Genomic DNA, 20,126 nt, shown 5'->3' with positions numbered 1-20,126 from the left:
ATAATGTTGCGTTTAGAACAACAAACTCAGGAATTGCTGCAATAAAACAATGGCCACTAATGAGAAAAGAAGTAATAGCAAATGTGAAACTACAGTTTGAATTCATAAATCATTGACCTAAATTGCTATAACAACTGGGAGATGTAAGTCAGAAAAAAACTGTCTGAGCACACTATCTTTGAGACTTAACAAACTGGTTGATTTAAAAGCACTTTGTTGCAAGTCTTCCTGTAATACACTACAATGGTGAATGGCCATTTGTAGCAAAATCTGTCATTCAAAAAACTTCTGACAGCATTTGAATATCAGATGTAAATTCTGCTTCACTTTAAACAACATTGTCTCAGGACATCTACAAATGCAGCAACACTATTTTTTAAATAAAGAAAACAACCTATTCTACAATTAGTGTGGTGGAACTGTTGAAGGTGCCTTTACAGATGGTATATCAATATTGATTTATGGTAGTGTTTACCTGTTTTTTATGGATATATTTTGTGAGTTTCTGTGAGGAAAATGTGTTTAAAAATTACTCATCTGATTTGAAACACAAGAAGATAATGAGTCATGAATGTTTCTCACAAATTTCAGATATTAAACTTAATCTTATGCAGTATGTAGAAGTTTTGGATCATAGATGTGAAAATGAACAGTGTTAAAATGAGTTTGTCTATCTAAATGTCTTTATTTTAATTCAAATACTGCAAAAGAGTCTAAATAATTCTGATACAACAACAACCAAGTCTCTACTAAGGCCTAATAAATATTACGTAACTAATATTTCAACAGACACATTTTAAAGCATTATGCTTTGTTTTTGTTCTGCTTATGCCTCAAGGAAACCACAGATAAGAAATACTTAAGAGTCTCAAACACATAAAGGTGTAAATAAGATAGACTTTTTGAAGGAACTACTAAAATAAAACCCAGCACAAAATATAAAGCACTTGAGAACATTTATTGCACACAGAAAGGCAGATGGCATTAATAGACGTAAATAAAAGATTCTGCAAAGAGTAAAATACAACCTCTGATACCTGGTAACCACAGTTACTGTTTTTTTTTTTTTTTGTTAGTCAGTGAACTCACACTGACATCGACATAAATCCAACAATTGTTTCTTGCATAAACACATGAGGGTTTTCCCATTTTTCCAAGGCAATATTTCAGCTATTTTTTTTTCCTGATCACGTAGACATGCGATAAACCAAGAATGAGGTAGTTATTCAACTGAACAAAAACTTTCAACCCCCCCCCCAAAGAAAAACAAACGTTAAAGTCACACAGCATGACACAAACTTTTGCGAGAGTAAAGATACGTTTCTGTGAGAGCAGCAGGTAGGCGCTTTTAATCTTGAGGGTCCTCGCTGCGAGGCTGATCCATATTTTCCCTCATTACAAGCTTGCTTACAAGATTAGATTACACGTGGCAACAGGATCACCTTACATTACAGTTAAACACAAGCAATGATGAAAAATGTGGACATCTGAGGTTCATTGTCTTGAGTGAATTTTACATTATTTAGCAAGCTTTTGTTTAGATACATTCTCAAAGGAAGTGCTCCTTTGATTTTGCCTCCATCAGACAATTTCCACTTAGAATAAATTGAGCTTAAGTTGGTGTGATGGATAATAGCTTGAATTTGTAGCGAAGTGAGCTGTGACATTAACGTCCTCCCTTCTTATCACACTGTTTGGATAAATGGAAGTAGCAAAGTGGAGCATATTAATAACAATTCATGCTAAATTCAATAGGCAGTGGGAGTTGCTCTCAGCAGTGCACTGCAGAAAAAAAAGTTTAGATGACATTAATCTGCTGGTGCTGTCTCATTTGAATCTCATCAAGATCAGCATAATTGTCTCTGGTGGGAGCCCATAAACTAAATATGAAAATTACAAAGATGAAAGGACAAGATTAGGTAGAAGGAAGGGGAATTCAAGTGCCCCTAAACCCAAAGATGGTTTTCCCTTGTAGATTAAAAGGTGGATGAAAATCCAAACACGTCCAGCAGGGGGCTCCTTTTACTCACAAATAAAATCAGCTGCACGCTTTATTTCCAAAATTAGACTCCCTTGCACTGATCAAACCAAGCTGGCATCATGAAAAAATAATTGTTCCGCAGCATTTGAGTTATGTGTGATTGGAAAAGAAAAACATAACGTCAAAGACTTGAGACAAGTAAAAGCAAAGGCAGAAAAAATGAATCAAAAGGATCTCATATAAAATAAAAACACGCAAAAGAGCACTAACCTTAACATTTAATTGAAGCCAAATAATGAAAAAAAAAAAGCTTTTCGGTCAAACCCCTTATTAAAAATAACTGAAAATGAAAGCTTAATATTAATCATATACTGTACATTCAACACGGTCCAGTTACCACTTTGCTGTTTAATATGTTATGTATTGACTAACAGAATTTAAGTAAAATAAGCAAGTTAGCAACTTAAATCTTTGCTAATGGGATGTAAATTCAAATCAAGGGATCAGAGGAAGAAAGTGTTTGCAGATGATCAAAGGAGTTTCTAGAAATTAGTGTGGTCTGTTTGGGTACAATCATCTCAAACCATAAAAACAAACAAACAAACAAATAAAAAAAAACTAACAAACAACAACAAAAACCAGGGGAAAGCATTAAACTAAAATTCAGAAAAAAACTTAAAATAAATAAATAAAGCAAAACAGCAGCCTCAAGGAAATCAAAAGCCAGACAATTTATGGCGACACACAGTGCTGGTTAGTAACTGGAAAACCTGGATGTAGAGTATGAAGCAGCTTAGACATTTCAAGTACATTCACGAGTAAAATGTCTCCTCCAAACCGAAAACAACCTTCCGTTAGCTGTGGTGTGGTAGTCCGATTTCCTTTGTAGTGATGAAGTTAAATAATTCACACTCAAACCAGAGGAATCATCATTTGTGACACTATGTAAACGGCGCATGTGAATAATAATCTCAGATGCAACACATTCTTGTACAGTTGCAGCAATGTATGATTGACAAGTGATAACCTTGAAGTGTCGTAACAGTGACAGCCAGCTTTTAAAGTTATATTGTGAGGTCCCTTTTCAAGACTAGAAGAGTTAGACTTAGAAGAAAAAAGTAAAAATAAAGCACATGAAAGATATTTACAGTTAAAAAAAAAGAGTACAGAGTAAATGAAGAGCTATATTAATTGAAAATAGACATTTCAAAGTACATTCTTTTTTTGTGGAAGAATCTGCTTTTAAAGGGATTGTAGAGGCTGATTTGAAAGAGGCCATTTCGGTGTTTGTAAAAAAAATCAAGGGTACCTTCGAGTGGTTGAAGGCTAACTGCTAGTATGATGAGATTTCTGCAAATTAAATACCTTGAACTGAACAAACTATGGGAACTTAATATTAAATTTGTTGCCCTCTTATTTAAACAAATTCAGTTTTTGTATTTCAAAGTTATAATGATTAACTGCAAGCTGTATTCATTCACTTAATTAGCTGCGACTCATCAGTCTGCCAAGAGCGGATTGAGGATTTGGATAGCGTGTTGCGCTGTCATTTGTGCAACAGCATTGGTGAGACTAGGTTCTTTTCCAGGTCTCTCAATTCTTTGGAAAACAAAATGGCAGACTCAAAATCTTTTGCATTGTTATGTTGTTTGGGGTGACACTGTTAGGAGTCGGTTTGATTCCCGCTTCACGGGAATCAAACCGCCTCTGTCTTTGTGTCTTTGGGCAAGACACTTCACCTGTCTTGTCAGCAAGGCCAATAGCTTCTGTCGGACTGCCCCAGGACTGCTGTTGCTACAGTCCAGTAGCTTGCCATGAATGAAAATGACTGATTTCATTGTCAAATGTCTTTGAAAGGGTTGGAAGATGCTACATAAGTCTGATGTCACTTTATTAACATTTGTGTAGAAACATGAAAGTTTTTTGGCTGTAAAAATCATGACAAATTTCTTGCTTGTGAAAATGGAAACATCTATTATTTGCTAATCTAGCATTGTATTCCATGAATGGAAACATATTCAGCTGTGTTGTCAAGGAAACTACTCTGGATATTTTGGAAACTGGTGTTTTTCCTGTTGTCTCCAATGAAAAACATTGTGATGCCTATGCTGGGCCAGCAGGTGGAGAGAATGTTGACATTCTGGACTAAAGACGCTTTTCCCCCAAAGTTGTTCTAGCTTACATTTTATTTGAGTGTTTTGAAACTTTTTCTCACAGTCAAAACTTTTTCAGTCCACATCTTGCATTTACTGATAAAGTCGGGGCAAAGGGAGAAATATGTGGGAAGAAGAAAGAAAAATGACTTGTTTTGGCTGCTGTTGCGGCTTTTAGCAGTACGAAAATGTGCAACGGTTTCTGTGTTTCAAAAATCTGTGCAACCAGTCAATATATCTCTCGATATATACATATCGAGAGATATATCTCAAAGAGCATTTACATTTTGGAAACCATTTGAAAAATCTAACTTTTTGCAGGGTCTAGCTACTAGCCTCAACCACTCTCAGGATTTATACATTTTTATTGGAAATATTACATCTTCCTTTCTCAGGTAATGAGAAGTATCTCTAACAAAACCAAATTCATAAACAAATCCCAAAAATAGTTTAATGTAATGAAATAAATCTGCCCTTAATTCTTTGTTTGTATTAAAAATAATACCGGCCAGGTGTCTGTGGGTTTAAAAAAATGCTTTGTCAACTTAATAATTGCTCAGTAATGACACGCAACTTACAGAAAATGGGAAGACGTCTTCAGCTATAGTTTTACCACAGATTCTTAAAAAAACACAAACACCTCATCAATTTAAAGAAACAGAAACATTGAAACTTATCAGCAACTAAAACTTGTACTAGCTCATGTCTTTATAACTTAATTACTAAACAAAATGACATGTTTTACATGCTACATTTCTAGCTGACTAGTACCATCTTTTAAATACATTCTTAAGGAGCACACTTAAAATAAATAATTTCCATATCAGACAAACTGGCTGCCGAAATTACAGAGGAAGTAATTTTACTTACATTTGCTGAAAAATAAGTACATTCACTCAGTTGATCTTTCTCTCTCACATAAACAAACAGCTAAAAATGAGACTTACCTACAGCCAGTTTAGCCGAGTAAGAATAGAAGAGTGCATCAACAAGCCCGTTAAAGAGGCAAACAAATAATTATTAAGGTTATTCAGCCGGGGCTGAACCTGACAAAAAAGTTATCTCTAGGTCTTGAAAGACAACTTCAGTCGATAAGGAATGCATTGCATCACAGTAAGAGTTGGAAAGACGAGAAAAATACTTCAAAGTACAGCACTGCAAAAGGTTTTCAGCTGCATTAAAAAAAAAACACAACAGCACACCTAGGAAAACAACCCCCCACAGCACCCAAATGTTATTGTGAAGTGAACAAAAGAGGTCAGTTTTGAGTCCGTTTGATACAGCAGAACTGTAGAAGCTGTCAGACACAGCGAGGTCAGCGAGACAGAGCATTTTTTTTTGCTCTGTGGCTGCAGCTTGAAGATCATGGATGACAACCGTCCTCGGAGCACACCATACCATTTTACACTCCTGCTCTCTGCTTACAAGGTAGGAAGAAAGCAGTCATTCGGGTCACAAGTCCCTGGGGGTCCACGAGGCCCAGGAGAGCCAGGGGGGCCTTGTGAAGGGATCCCAGGTGGCCCTTGAGAGAGAATGTTGTTAATTACTGAAATAGGCTACACCTTATCAGAGTTAGGAAGAGCTTTCCATTGACAGCTAATCTGAAGGGTGGCAAAGTCATGATTTCCTTCATACAAACAGTAATTATCTAATTATATGTAGCAAGTAATCAGAAGTACAATGTTCTGCTTAGAAATGCTCTGCGTGCAAGCTGCAAGCAGAGCATTTCTAAGGATTTAGTAGGGCAGGAGAGGGCACAAAGCCATAAAGACTCTGACATTTTACTGGCACTTGACAGACATGGCCTCAAATCCCCACAAAAGCAGATCAGGAGATTCTTAAGAAGGAAAGAAGAAGCAGAAGAACTGACTTAGCCTCCAAAACTCCTCAGACAAGTCTGATGTTATCACACTGCCTCATGCTCATGAAATGTCAAACTTAGGAGTACGAGGTTTCCTGAACTAGAGCCAGTTTTTGTGTGCTATCCACACTTTTACTCAGGGAAATTAGGGTAAATGATGGGAAGGTCCATAAATCAGTGAGTAAAAACTAATGTACGGTTTAAAACATCCCCTGGTATGCATTGAAATCTTGCTGTTGTTTGATTTGACTTGGGTTTGATCAGAAGAGGGGCCATGACTTTATAACTTGAGTATTGTTAATATACATAAAATATCAACAACATTGAGACACCTTGCCTGATACATGGCTTAGACTCTCACATACTCACATAAAGCAAAATGTATGCAAAACATACATTCATTGAAGAAAAAAGAAACATGGGTCATCGAAGCCCTTTCTAAAGTTTGACTAGTTCCAAGCTGTTTTAATGCATAAAGTGAGATGTGAACAACATTAGGTCAGGGGCCTTTGATGATCAAGATGAAGCAACTTGTACATCTCAAAGTCATGAAATATCAGAATCATGGTTTTACGTGAGCAGAACAAGATGCTATGAAATCAAATTAAAATTGTAGGGACATAATTTATTTGTTCACTTTTGAAATGCAGTGATATCAGACTGACTAATAATCACAAAAAGGACAATAATAATTTTTGATGATCTTAAAACCTCTGAAAAACCATAGACAGAAAGAAACAGGAGAAGGAAAAGGGGACAGTTGAAAGGAATGAAGGCTGTAAGGAAGAAACAATGTAAAGAAAGGACCAGAAGAAAGAAGGAAGAAATGGAGGATGGAAGCAAAGAAGGACGTAAGAGAGGAAACAACAAGCAAACAAAAGAACAAATGAAGGACAGAATGATGAAATGAAGGAAGAGGAACCAACAGAGAAGTTCTGAAGAAAGAAACAAACTGAGGAAAATGGATAGAATAAACAAGATAACAAATGAGAAAGAAATGAGGGAAGGAAGGTCCAATGAAAATAAACAAACAGAAAGGAGCAAAGGAAGGAAGGCTAGGAGGACATTCGGACGGCGGCAGCATTTATGATGCAGCAAAACTGAATAAATGTGGTGTGGTATTTTACCGCACTTTAAATCTTCTGAATTTTCAAGCATAAACAAACCATTGCTTTCATTAATCATAATACAGTGTCAGACTGTGAGTTGGTATTTACAAACACCTGATTTTAAATGACTCAAATTGATTTAGAGGGAAAGAAAGTGATTAGAACATCACTTATAGTGATCAGTTTGTTATATTATCTTAGCATCAGTACAAGTATCTTTTGATTTTCTGTTTTTAATACAAGCAATTGGATTGGAGCAGTTAGATGTCATGCATACTTACGTAAAAATCGAAATACAGTATTCTGAAAACAATACTATTTTACTCAAGAATATATTGACACGTGCCTAGTTGGGCTGTTTGCTTTTAAGTCTTGTAATTTGTCATAATTCTTTTATTTACAAAGTAAAAAAAGTTTCACTGGTTTGTTTGGAAATTAAGTCACGGATCATTATGTTCCGAAGTGACTTTGGAAATGTTCACACCATCTGTGTTCGAAATGTATTCATACCCAAAGGATATCTCAATTACAATTAATGAATTCTTTAGCTGCACTAATGAGAATGAAAAGGAGAACTAATATTTCTCTGCACTCTAATATGTTGAGGCGATTATGGCATCTGGGACATTACTATCTCATCTCACCTACCAAACAGCTTGTTAAAGTCACAGTTCCTGTGACTTTTCATTTACGGTCTTTTTTCGCACTGTTTATATTCTGGTCATCAGATACAGTGGCCAGCGTTAACACTGTCTTTTAAACAGATCTCGATAAGCCTAAAAAAAAAAAAAAAGAGACCTCCTTTGCTTCAGTTCTCCCAAAGGACTGTCCATTACATCACTCAGAGCAGAGACAGCTCAACAAAGGCCTGCTCACTTTGAACAAAGAGACCTGCTTGGCCTTTACTTCAGCGTGATAAGACAGCTTGCCCCTTCCATCACTGCCACAGCCATCTACTGCTTAACCGCTCACACAAGCAAAACGATTTGGTAACTGTTAACACAGACTGTAAGAGAAAGGAGGTGTTTGCTAAATCTCTGCACTTGGGCAGCAGGGTTAAAACTACTAATTAGCAACTCCAGACAAATGTTTCACTTGTGGACATAAGGACAAAGACTACAGATAGAACATATGGTCATGCTAACTTAATTATTTTCAGTTTAATGCATTGGGGTTGTCTTTGCTCCTGTGTTAATCTATACCACTTTCAGAGCACAGACATTGCAGCCCAACATGAGAATTTTTAGTTCTCAGCATTTGAACTGATACAACAGCTGGGTGAATCTCCAGCATGGAGCGGATCCCAGCCTTTAGACTCCAAGGGAAACCAGCTCTGAGTAGATGCCAAGGATACCGGATATCTTTGATCAAGATGGCAAGGTGGAAGAAATTTTGGCTGAAAGAAAAAAAACCTTCTCCTGTCTACAGGAGTCTATAGGAAACTTGTAAATCTGAAGGTATGGAGGGGGAAAAAAAAGAAAACAGAAGTCTGTGGACCTGCATTCATATCAGTCAGTTTGAAGAACTTTCTGATTTTTTTCCAAGACACAACTACGGCTTAAGTCTAACCCCCACCAGTTATGCCGCAGGTGCTTCCCATAACTGAGCACCTCTAGAGATGATTTCTTTCAACAGCTGTGATTTATCCTCTCCAGCGGAGCTACAGCCAACTTTCCTTTGCCCCCGCACATACATTATGCACAGATTGCATGAGTGACTTCAAGTTCAATGATAAACTCCTGCTGTCACAGGCTTGAAGTAAGTGAAGTAATCCCACTTCTCAAACCGGCAGGGGGATATGCCAACATCATGGCTTGGTCTTTTTGTTCAGGAAGATGGCACGATAGGATTTTAGTTTTCAGAACAGATGCCATTTTCCATTACTGCAGAAATTTCTCTTCTCTGGGGGGTATTTCTTTTTTATTTTTTTGTTAAAGCAGCATGAGGCTTTAACAAATAGAATGCAGTCAGGGGGCTGCATTTTTGCCACCAAGATGAAGATAACAAATGATGGCTTAAAAAGCTGTGAAGGTGTTAGTTTGACACAAGTCTAATGCATTTTCTTCCTTTCACCAACTATGTAAGAAAACTGATTTAAAAAAAAAAAAGCGAATGTGGAAGAGAAATAGCTGTCAGTGCAATGTCTGGTCAATCTGACCTAAAAGTGGCAGCTCAGAAAAGTGCTCTTACATTTTTCTCTACATATTTTACTTTAAGTGAGTGTTTAAATGACCATAACATAGCTGTCAGAGCAAAATTCAAACTCTGACAGAGGAAAATTTTAAATATTACAATTTTATTTATTAGTTTTTAGAATGATTGGTAATAGTTTATGTTTATAGCCTGTGTCTATGACTGCTTTTAATTTTCGATTCAAAATTCAAAATTAATGGACATTACAGATAATGGCCTGTCTTGTTTAAGTAACTTAAATTATTAATGCCAGTATCAAGAACACCATGTTCACTTGTTTTTTAAGGATTAATGAAACATATTCTGATTGCAAAAAACAAACTCTTATGTTGCACTTGCCAAATCTATATTTAACCAAATGATTAATATTATGTTAAACCAATTTAATATAGTAAGCATGCACATTTATTAGAAGTTGTAAATATATATATATATAAGTATATATATATAGGTAATTAAAAAAAAAAAATAATTGGAGTACCATAATGTCACAAAGTTCAACCCTTTAATTTCAGCAAATTTCTGTAGTGAGGCAAAATGATCAGATTACTTTTTTTTCCACAATTACTGATACCTGAATTGGCTTGTTTGCCAATAGTACAATGCTTCTGTAACATTTCACTTCATTAAGGGAGATGGATCCTTGATTATTTTGTGGCCATATATAACTTGGTTCATTACCCTTTTGAGCAACAATACATTTTAGTTTTCTGGCAAATGGCAAGAAATATTTATTTAAAATATAGTGGTATTTCAGAGAGGTTGTAATTAGATCCTCGGTGCCCGAAGCATCATTCATATACAGTATATGACCCTTATGGCCATTATACCTTAAAAATCGAGGAGTGTTTTTGCCATACTTATCGTCCAGTTCATTGTGAGTGGGCGCAACTTCGCTATAGGTCCTTGTCCTTATTTGCCACAGTTACGGTTGTTTTTCACAAAAACTGTTGAGAGTTGCCAACAGTTGTGGAAGTTTTACACAATAAGTGGGGCGTTAGTGGTGGGCAAGGTAGGGGAAGAGGTCAGGTTTGTCAATACAATCAGCATTCAAATTAAAAGGCCTTCTATGTTTCTTTCTCACCTGGTGGCCCAGTCGGTCCTGGATCTCCTGGTAACCCCAGACCAAGCTGTCCTCGTTCTCCTTTCTGACCCCGGTATCCTGAGGACACACAGATATACAATAACCCGAATAAATACTAAAAAACCATCATTTATATAGAGTACGCAGTACAGTTAGAAAAATTAGAACAAATGCCACAGCATGTTAAAGAGTCAACATGGCAACACATTGTGCAACCTTTTTATCTGGCAAGGAACCAAGACATTGTATCATCTTAAATACTGCTAGCAGGACAAAAATGTCAGACATCTGTTGAGCCCTGTGTTTGTCTGAGGGACACAGCTTTAGTCTGTAGATACTGACAGCCGAGAACCCCCTTTCTCAGTGTTACATCTTTAAATAATAAAAGATGTGCTGACATATTGTCAAAACAGAAATCCTCAAACAATTCATCTGCAGGTTAGTTCCTTGAAGGGCGTCATGGACAATGACAGGATCACAAGAACATGTCTTTCAAGACTTCAGAGGAGAGTAAAGAGGATTATTTCAACCAGCCATCAAATATGTGGGTCACTGCAGGTGCTCTGATTTTGGAAACAGGTGGGCGAATAAAAAGCAAGCAAACCAAAAATACACACACAAAAACTGTTATTAGAAAAATCCCTGTTGATCATCTAAATTGTGTTTATCTCTTTTCCATGACTTTACAGCACTATCCACTTTTATTGGAAACAGTAGTGAAGATGTTTAAGAAGCAATAAAATCACCCCATCTCTTAATATATAAGCATTATCTCACACTAAAGACATCAGAAAAACCCAACATTTACACAATAATTTACTCAGAAGCAAAAAATTCCATGTTGATAAAAAAGAAAACAACAAAAAAACGTTGTTTTAGGTTCGGCACAGTTTTAGGCAACCCTAACAATTTCTATAAAATAAATGTAGTTGGCCAGAGTCAAAGCAATGACAAAAATGAAATGATGAACTCCAAGTTTATCCTGCCACCAAGTATGGTGAGGGAGGAAAAACAAGGAAACTGTAATATTTTCTACTTTGATTATGCTCCTTCAATAAAAGATGACTATGATATTGAAAGAATATCTGTAGCTATCCACTTAAAGGTATTTTTACATCTTTAAAAAGAGTGGTAATAACTGTAGAGGACACTGAAAATATTTGTTAAAGAAATTAATTATTCACAAACACATGCTAAATATGTAGAGATACACAGAGAAAGTGGATGGTGGCTGGATACAGATGATTTTCAGCTTGATCTATCTTTTGCCTGGTGACTGTGGTCATTTTGGTAGTTATATGCATGGCTCAAAACTCCAACCTTTTTACAATTAGTGAATGCAGTATGTAACTTTTGCCAATCTGTGTTTTTTACGTATTTGTTAAAACTGTCAATGTGTTGTGACAGAATAACATGAGACAGAAAATATGGGGGGAAAAAAAATCAAACTTCCTACCAGTGCTCCAATTGCCATCTGCAGCAATACATATACTGCTCCTGGTCAGAAACAAAAATTCCGACCTAGGAAGAAGGTCTTGGCGCTGTCAGTCATGTTTGCGTATATGCTGCAGCTGTGCTAATAGCTTAGAAACAACTTACCAGTACAGGAAAACAGTTTCTTAGCATCATTGGTAGTCATGCTTATTAGCCCGCGTGCATTTACAACAGGTACGACTGTGGGCAAGGATATGTAGCGTAACAGAGAGCAATGGGGAGACAGTGAGCAGTGCATACATGAGCCTGATAGACAGTGCTAAGACCCTCCTCCTGGCTCTGATTGGTTAGTGACCAGAAGCAGTGTATTCATGCAGATGGCAGAGGGAATAACACAGAGGAGCTTGATTTTTTTTCATAGGTTATTTGTCTCATATTATGCTGTCATGACATAGTGACAGTTTTAACAAATATGCAAAAAAAATATATTTTTATAAAAGTTACCTACAGCAGCTTTAATAAAAAAGCTTTTTGGCAGTTCTTGCTGCCAGTGATAGTGCAGGCAGACTTGACTTGAAAAAGCTCTCTGCCTTTAATAAATTAAATTATCCTTTGAAAAATGACTTTTTCTATTTACTCAGGTGTTTCTTTTCTGGTGTTAAAATTTGTTTGATCATCTCATGGAATTACCTGAAACAAAATGCAAAACTAAAAGAAATCTCTAAGGGAAAAAAATACTTTATCATAGCGCTCTAATAATAAAACCATGTGTTACAGCATTTCCTTTCTGACTCACACAGATGTTGTGTACGCTTTGAATATACATAAAAATGCACTCCAGGAAAGCTAGAGAAAAATATTTTGAACGCTGTTAGATATTGTTCTTAAACATAAATAATAATTGGATTACTATGAGGTTTGAAAATTGACCAAATTTCAGACCAGCGCACTTCCGCAAGCGTGTTAAGAAGAAGGTAAAAAACCCCAAAACAAAAAAAACCATTAAAAAGGCAGACCAGGCAATGTTTTTGTTTATAGCAAAAAACACACAATCATCCTTTAAAAGCTTTTCTCTGCATGCAAAGTGGGTAAGTCTTCACAGCCAAGAACAGCAGCATACCAAGTAAAAAGGCAAGGGGCCACAACAATATTTCCCCATGAGGCACTTAAAGTAATGGAGTCTCACGACCAGCAGTTGCATGGAGTGCGTCAGAAACACTGACAGGAGTATCAAGCATCTCGCTGCCTGGCCCAAAGGGGAAATGCTTCAACGCTTACATGTCAGAGAAAATCTCAGAAGAAAAGGCTCATGAATGCTCCAAAACGGAATCTCAAAGAAAGTGGGGCTAGCCACACATCCCTGCAATAATGAGAGTTCTTTTAACACTCACAGGGCCGGGGGCATTCATTCAGGGAGGAGACGTTCCATGAAGAAAAGTGCACTGTACCTTAAGCAAAATGAAAAAAATTTACTGAATAGCACACAAAGCAATAAGCTTGGGTGCCACGTTGGATTGGTGCACCCTGATGAAATTGAAAATGTCACACTGGGCTTGGTTGAAAACAAATTGTTTCCAGGACCACTAATGGACAAAGTACAAAAAATAGAGATATTGTCATATAATACTGTTTCATTGTTGATTGATAAGACTGCAGTTGTACACCTCCATGTGTACACCCAATCAAAAACATTATTGACAGCAACACCCATGAATTCATGCAAACAGCATGCGCTAAAAATGTACAACACACACCTATCCATAAGGAGTTTCTCTATCGAAAACACTCAGATTTTCATCCATCCTGCACAAGAAAAATCAGAGCAACTCCAAAACATAATGCACTGACTGAAACTGCAAATAAAAAAAAACAAAACAAAAACTAACAAAACACTTTTTGTCAGTAGGTATAAATAAGCATACAAGGACTAAATTAAAAAATTTAAATAAAAGCAACAACAAAAGAAACTAAATAAAGAGTTAATTAATTATACAATGACACTAGAGATTTTTCTGGTAGTAAAAAGTAAAAGAAAAATTAATAAAATTATAGAAAATCACCAGCTTACAAAAACAAGAGTACAGTAAAAGAATAACTGCTTTTTAGCATGTGTCCTCAAGGGCACATGCTCTAACAGCTGGAGACCTCCTCGCCTGTGCAATCAAACCACAAACAAGAAAAAAATAAAAGAAAGACAATGATTTCAACAGGGTTATTTTTCTCCATAAACAATTCATTTTGCCACAATAGGGAAGAAGTCAAATTGGATATTCCAGAGGAGCATGGTCTCCAGCGGAGGATGACGAGAAATAATGAGGAAATATTACCCCAAACTGCCTCACCAGCTGAGTGGAGTCACAAGTCAACAAAGAAAAAAAAAATTTAAGAAGTTGTTGAATTCTGGATGCATCAAGGGAAATAACTTTTCTCTTTATTTTCAATAAATATTTATTGCAAAGCTGCACTTTAAATGGCCTATAAAACACACTTTAAAAGCATAAAAAACACAAACAAGCAAACAAAATCCAAGACGTGTAATGCCTGTGGCAAATATTTAGAGTTGAGTAGTTGCTTACATTAACTACAGTGGAAACCAGATATTTACATGCACTTTATAAAAAACACACACACCGCCTTTTTCTCATTGAAATAAATCAGTCCAAATGTTTCCTGTTTTAGTTCAATTAGGACTAACACATTTTTTTTTATTACTATCACTTTCTTCGCCTCAACCACACTGCTTTTTGTGTGACAACATTGGGAAATCTAAAGAAATCATCAAAGATATCAGAAAAGTAGTTGTGAACCTGAATTATCTGAATTATTATCAAATAATTATGCAAGTTTAAACACCGTGGGACTTCCAAGCCATCATAATGTTCAGGAAGGAAATGGGTTCTGTGTCCCACATATGACTGTGTTTTGGATTGACATGTGCATAGCAACAAAAGCAAAAGAGCTTGTTAAGGTGCTAGCTGAAGCAAGTCATCCACAAAGAAACAAATCCTGTGTCAGCATGGGCTGAAAGGCCATTTAGCAAAGACATTAATTTGAAAACAACATAAAAATGCAGGCTACAGTTTGCAAATTCAGACAGGGAGAAAGACATTCTTTTTCTAAGACCTGTCCTATGTTGTGACAAAAGTAAATTTGAAGTGTTCCTCCGTAATGACCATCGGTTCAAGCCTGAGGAAATTATTGTAGCTGTGAAGTATGGAAGTACGGCATTACGCAGTGCTGATATTATGCTTCTGAACTGACTGTTGTGCTTTGAAAAATGTAGTTATATTCAAACAATATTTTATAAGGTCCTTTTCAGATTAAAAGTACCTTTTGAAAACAACAACCTTTAAGCAAGTATTACACACCCTTTTCACTAAGCCCACATTTCTGAATTAAAAATGCTTTTTTTATTAGTCTAATGTTTTATTCTAATCTCAAATCTCATGTTTTCACTATCTGTAAATGGAACAATCGTTTAGGGAAAAAATGTGCCTATTTTTATGTGTTTGTAAACATCTGGTTGCAGCTGTACTTTATTCATGAATGAAATGAGCATTAGACGCTATAGCTTTGAGTTAAAATATATGTATGGTCTTGAACAATGTGAGGTAGATACAAAAGTTTAAAGAGAAAGGCCAATGTAGCAGTGCTTTGATGTGCACCATCACATGAAGCACTCCTTCTCTTTCAAAGCTTTACTGAAGTTCTGCTGAGGACACAAAATAAATCTAAGCATGTTGGAGGTACAAAGCCTGACCAGCAAACCATTAGTGTTGTGTGAGCAGTCAGAGAGTCAGGATTAGTCCTATAATGAATGTCCACCTTCCAACTCGACTACACTCCTTTTGTATTTCAGAAGCTTTCTCTCCTTGAGTGAGGTATCAATAATTGAGCTCTTTTCTGTCCACACTGATAACATTTTCTCTTATTCACAGCCAATTCTTCGTTTGTCTTCATATTTCCCAGAGAGCTGCAGTGCACCACACTCCTGGCCTTTCCTCTGCTCCCAGCCCCTCAGTCTGCATTGATATATGGGTCTATGCAAGAGAAAAATACTCATGAATCCATACAGAGTAGAACTGTCAGCCTGACCCCATTCCAAGCAATCTACAGCAGTTCAGATCAGCTCTTCTCATAACAAAAACATGCATAAGTGAGTAGCCTACATGAGATGGAAAACAGTGCATTTTTACAACGGTAACTCCTCCGTCTTTCAAGCGCAGTCTGGGCAACAGTGCAGAGTACAGTTGCCTACTTAAAGTTTCATTTTGTTTATTCATTCATTTTTAAAGCTCTGGTGCAGATATATACAAAGTATTAATTTTCCTAAATGTTCTCACATTTTGTCATGCTACAAAGACAAGCTTCTGTTTACTTTATTGGGATTAAATGTATAGATAGATAACTAACGTAACTGCATAATTGTGAAATGAAAGGAAATTATATAGGCTTTTCCAAATGTTTAGAAGTGAAAATTTGAAAATGTAGAATGCATTTTATTTGCCACTTACAACAAATATTTGTTAACAGAAAACTAGAAGATATTTCTCATTCTTCCTCACAAAATTGCTCAAATAAATTAAATCAGACTGGATGCAGAGAATGTCTGAGAAACAATTCTGAAGTCTTGCCACAGACCCCTGGATGGACTTAGGTGTAGTCTTTAAGAAATTTTAACACCTGAATATGCTTTGATCTTGCTGGAAGATAAACCTTCACTCTGGTCTCAAGTTTCTTTTGTGACCTCTAACAGGTTTTTGTTCCAGGATTGCCTTGTATTTAGGTCCAGCTGTCTTCCATTCATCTATAACTAGATTCACCATCTGTGCTGAACAAGAAACATCCTCATAGCAAACTGTTTTAGACTTGAGTATTTTCTTTTTATGGTTTTGCTATGTACCCTACATGACTTTTGGCAAACTGTAAACTGGACTTCTTATAGTTTTCTTTTAGCAATGGCTTTCTTCTTGGAACGCTTTCATAAAGCCCACGTTTGTGAAGTGCATGACTAATAGCTTTCCTGTCAAAAGTTCCTTCGCTCTGAGCTGTGGAACTGTGCAGCTCCTTCTGAGTTACAATGGGGCTCTTCGCTGCATCTTTGATTATTGATCTCCCAGGCTGTCAGTTTAGGTCCAGTTCTTGAAAGCTACTCTTACATGAAACTTTTACATGGTTGCCTTCTTCAGCACGTCTGAATCAAAAAAATGTTACACTACCAGGCATCTGCAGAGTTGAATAACATACTGATGAGGGAAGACAGCCAAGTGATTCAGACATGTTGGAGCAGAGATACATCTAAGCTGTCGCTCTCCAGGTCTGGACTGGATGGCCTTGTCTCAGTAGACTTTGCTTCAAATCCTAATCTTAAACTTGTTCACAGCGTTCTCTTCTGGTGTGTTCCCTAGTCTTCATTATGCTGTTCTCTAGGAGTTTACAAAACCGTCACGTTTATATTAAAATTAAGTTGAACGCAAGAGGACGCTAGTTATGAAATAGGAAAACTGTGAAGACAATTGATAGCATGAGATTTTTCCAAAAATTAGAGTCGTGGGGTAAGGATACAACCTTATGCAAACCTTTTCAGATTTTTATTTTTTTTAAAACATGAAACCGTGAATTATTTCCTTTCGCTCTAGTTTTCATGTTTCTTCTAGCATATTATTCACTACTTTGTGTTGATTTGTCACAAAAAAGACAAGAGAAATGCACTAAGTTTTGGTGACTGTAAGATGGCAAAATGTGGAAAAGTTCAAGGCACTTGATGGGTCAGTATTAGTATATTAAAACACCAACAGGTAATCCAAGCCATTTATGGTTATTTTTTTATTTTTTTTGAGTTGGTGGTTAAGTCAAGCCTGTAAACTCAGAGTGTTAAGCTACTACCTTGAGGTCCAGGTGGCCCAGGCTCTCCTGGTGGACCTGAGGATCCATCCTTGCCCGGGGGTCCTGGAGGACCTTGGAAAGGTGAAGCTAAGATGCCGGCAGGTGTCTTTTGTTGCGTGGCGGTGCCAGACACTTTCTCTGCAGGGCAGGAAAATATTTTCAAAAAGGCTGTATCAGTAAAAACTTGGAGAATGACATAAAGAGGGGGTGTTAGAGTGAACAAGAACACATCAACTAAATTAAATGTCAGACTATTTTTACCTTCAAAAATCCTCATTACTTCACTTTGGATAAAGATTTTGAGTTCTTCTGTAAAGCTGGGATCATCCTGTGTGAAGGGAGAATAAAAGATCACTTACTGAAGCATTTTAACTTGGGCAAGAAAGACGGAAAATCCAATTAAGAGACAACACAAGCTAAACCTTCATTCCGAGGCAAATGGAGGCAGAGAACATACAGCGAAGATTAAAGTTATCATGGCATAACAATTAAACGGATACTCCTCATGTATTTATGCTCAACAAAGTCCGCCAACAGACATTATTGAAACCAAAAATTGTCAAAAGAAAGAACAACAGAGGATAGTAAAACCTTTAAAAATCTTTCTTTAAGACCCTCTTCCAATCTCAGCTCAAGATCAGAACTCAGCAGGAAATAAAACATATTCAGGAAGGAATATTAAATTTCATACTATAACTCTCTAAAGTGGTATTACTTTATGTTCAGCTCTGCAGTGATGCACCCTGTGCCACAAAGGAATTGTGTTAGCTCTGTGTGCCTCTAAAATATAGCGAGTTATTATGAAGATGCATAATATAAATATAATATCCAGAAATATTTTCACAGTCAGAAAGTCTATAAGCCACTTGTAAAAGAATAGCAAAGTTACCACCGCCTAAGAGTATGGACTTCAAGGTAGGATAGTCAGCAGTAATCAGATTGGAAGAAGAGTTTATTCCCTGTAAGAATGCAATATGTAAATCTTGCTCTGTTCAGGGCTTACTTTCAAATTGAGATAAACAAAAAAATACACGTTAATTTGATCATTGTTCTCAAAATCTGCAGTGGCAAATGCCTGAGACGTGTCTCTTCTGAGTGTTTTTGTGACAGGCTTCCTCTTTTGTATAATTCTTTGTGATTTTTTTGATTACCTAATGTATGTTCCAGGGTTTCCTCACTTTTTTTGAAAATGGGAAAGGATAGGGCTGCCCTACAAATACAGCATAATGAGAATTGCAGGACAAAATTATGCATTTGCTTTTCTAGTGATCTCTCTACTACTGAACCAGTTCAACACATTGTACTATACTATCTTCATGTGCGAATATGTTTATTTAGGGTCTGGATTCATAATATGGAAATCAATACACAATAGATAGCCTGGTCTCTGACCATAACAATTAATGAGCTTTACTGGTATTCGATTTGCAGCTAAGTCCTGCTAAAGTTGGGTGTTATGTGATTCCCGTATGCGAGATCTAATTTCCAAGGGAAATAAAATGGGGAATAAGCCGCACCTTTTGGGCAAACAGTTTATCTTAAAATCAGAAATCCTGTCCACTCCGTGTCCTAAGAGCAGGATTCTGTTGCTGAGGATCAGTCTGCCAAGGTCCACATAGCACCTGACCCCTTTGCCTATGAGCAAAGGGGTCCCATGGGTCCCTTATGATGGACCCATGGGAAGGAGGACCCAGGTTTACATCTCGGGTTCTGCCCAGCGGGGCTCCAGGGGTACCTGGTCCTCCCCAGCATGCCCTACCCCTAGGTGTGGCTCCAGCAGGGGCCCCCAACGACCACCATCCAGGTGAGGAAACACTGTTTCCATTTATGTTCCCAATAGTAAGGGGTCATTAGGTTGTGCTTTGTCTGTACTTCATCTTGGGGTCTTGTTCAGGGATAAAGGAAAAAATAGAGTTGGGGATCAATAAGCAAATTGGTGTGGTGTCTGCAATGATATAAGGGCTGCACTGATCTGTCATGGTGAAGAGAGAGCTACCCTTTAAATCTGATTGTTCACCCAGCCCTGCCAGCAACCCCCAATAGAGCAGTCAGTTAGACTGTTTGTGGTGCAAATAGATTAGCATTTCAAATTGAAACTTTCAGACTGAAGACCAATTTATGGAAGGATACAAAACACCCCACCATCTTTTTAACTTAATATCTTGGCATGCTGTTCATTACGATCTAAGACTACAGGGAGTTTTGATAAAATTGCAATTTCAGTGTGTCACCCTTCTACCATCTGTGCCCCTGCTTCGTCCCCCCCAAGAAGGAAAAATAAAAATCTAGACATGTCATCTAGTGCATCGGGCTCTTTTTAAGTCACCTACAATAAAAAAGTGCTCCAGTATTTTGTTTTTGTTTACTTTATTTAGCTTGTCAATATCTCAACAGTGTCTCCAAAACATTTTGGCTATCCTCCTTT

The 20,126-nt window shown here is 36.9% G+C and overlaps 1 protein-coding gene across 4 annotated transcripts in view; it reads right to left on the bottom strand.

The window, feature by feature from the left end:
• Positions 1-939: 939 nt before the first annotated feature.
• Positions 940-20,126, bottom strand: part of LOC114138417 (collagen alpha-1(XIX) chain) — a 129,813-nt gene continuing 110,626 nt past the window's right edge. For 3 of the 4 annotated variants that reach the window (XM_028007646.1, XM_028007647.1, XM_028007649.1), the window contains 4 exons: positions 17,963-18,029; positions 17,702-17,839; positions 10,382-10,459; positions 940-5,656 (listed from right to left, as the gene is read on the bottom strand). In XM_028007646.1, the coding sequence (XP_027863447.1) occupies positions 5,556-5,656; positions 10,382-10,459; positions 17,702-17,839; positions 17,963-18,029 (384 nt within the window). In that variant the 3' untranslated portion in view covers positions 940-5,555. Of the gene's footprint in view, positions 5,657-10,381; positions 10,460-13,431; positions 15,856-17,701; positions 17,840-17,962; positions 18,030-20,126 lie in introns of those variants that run through there. The other variant, XM_028007650.1, reaches the window with a different exon arrangement.

The sequence above is a fragment of the Xiphophorus couchianus genome, chromosome 22, assembly GCF_001444195.1.
Source record: "Xiphophorus couchianus chromosome 22, X_couchianus-1.0, whole genome shotgun sequence".
NCBI classification, from domain to species: Eukaryota; Metazoa; Chordata; class Actinopteri; order Cyprinodontiformes; family Poeciliidae; genus Xiphophorus; species Xiphophorus couchianus.
This window is presented reverse-complemented; position numbering and strand designations above follow the sequence as displayed.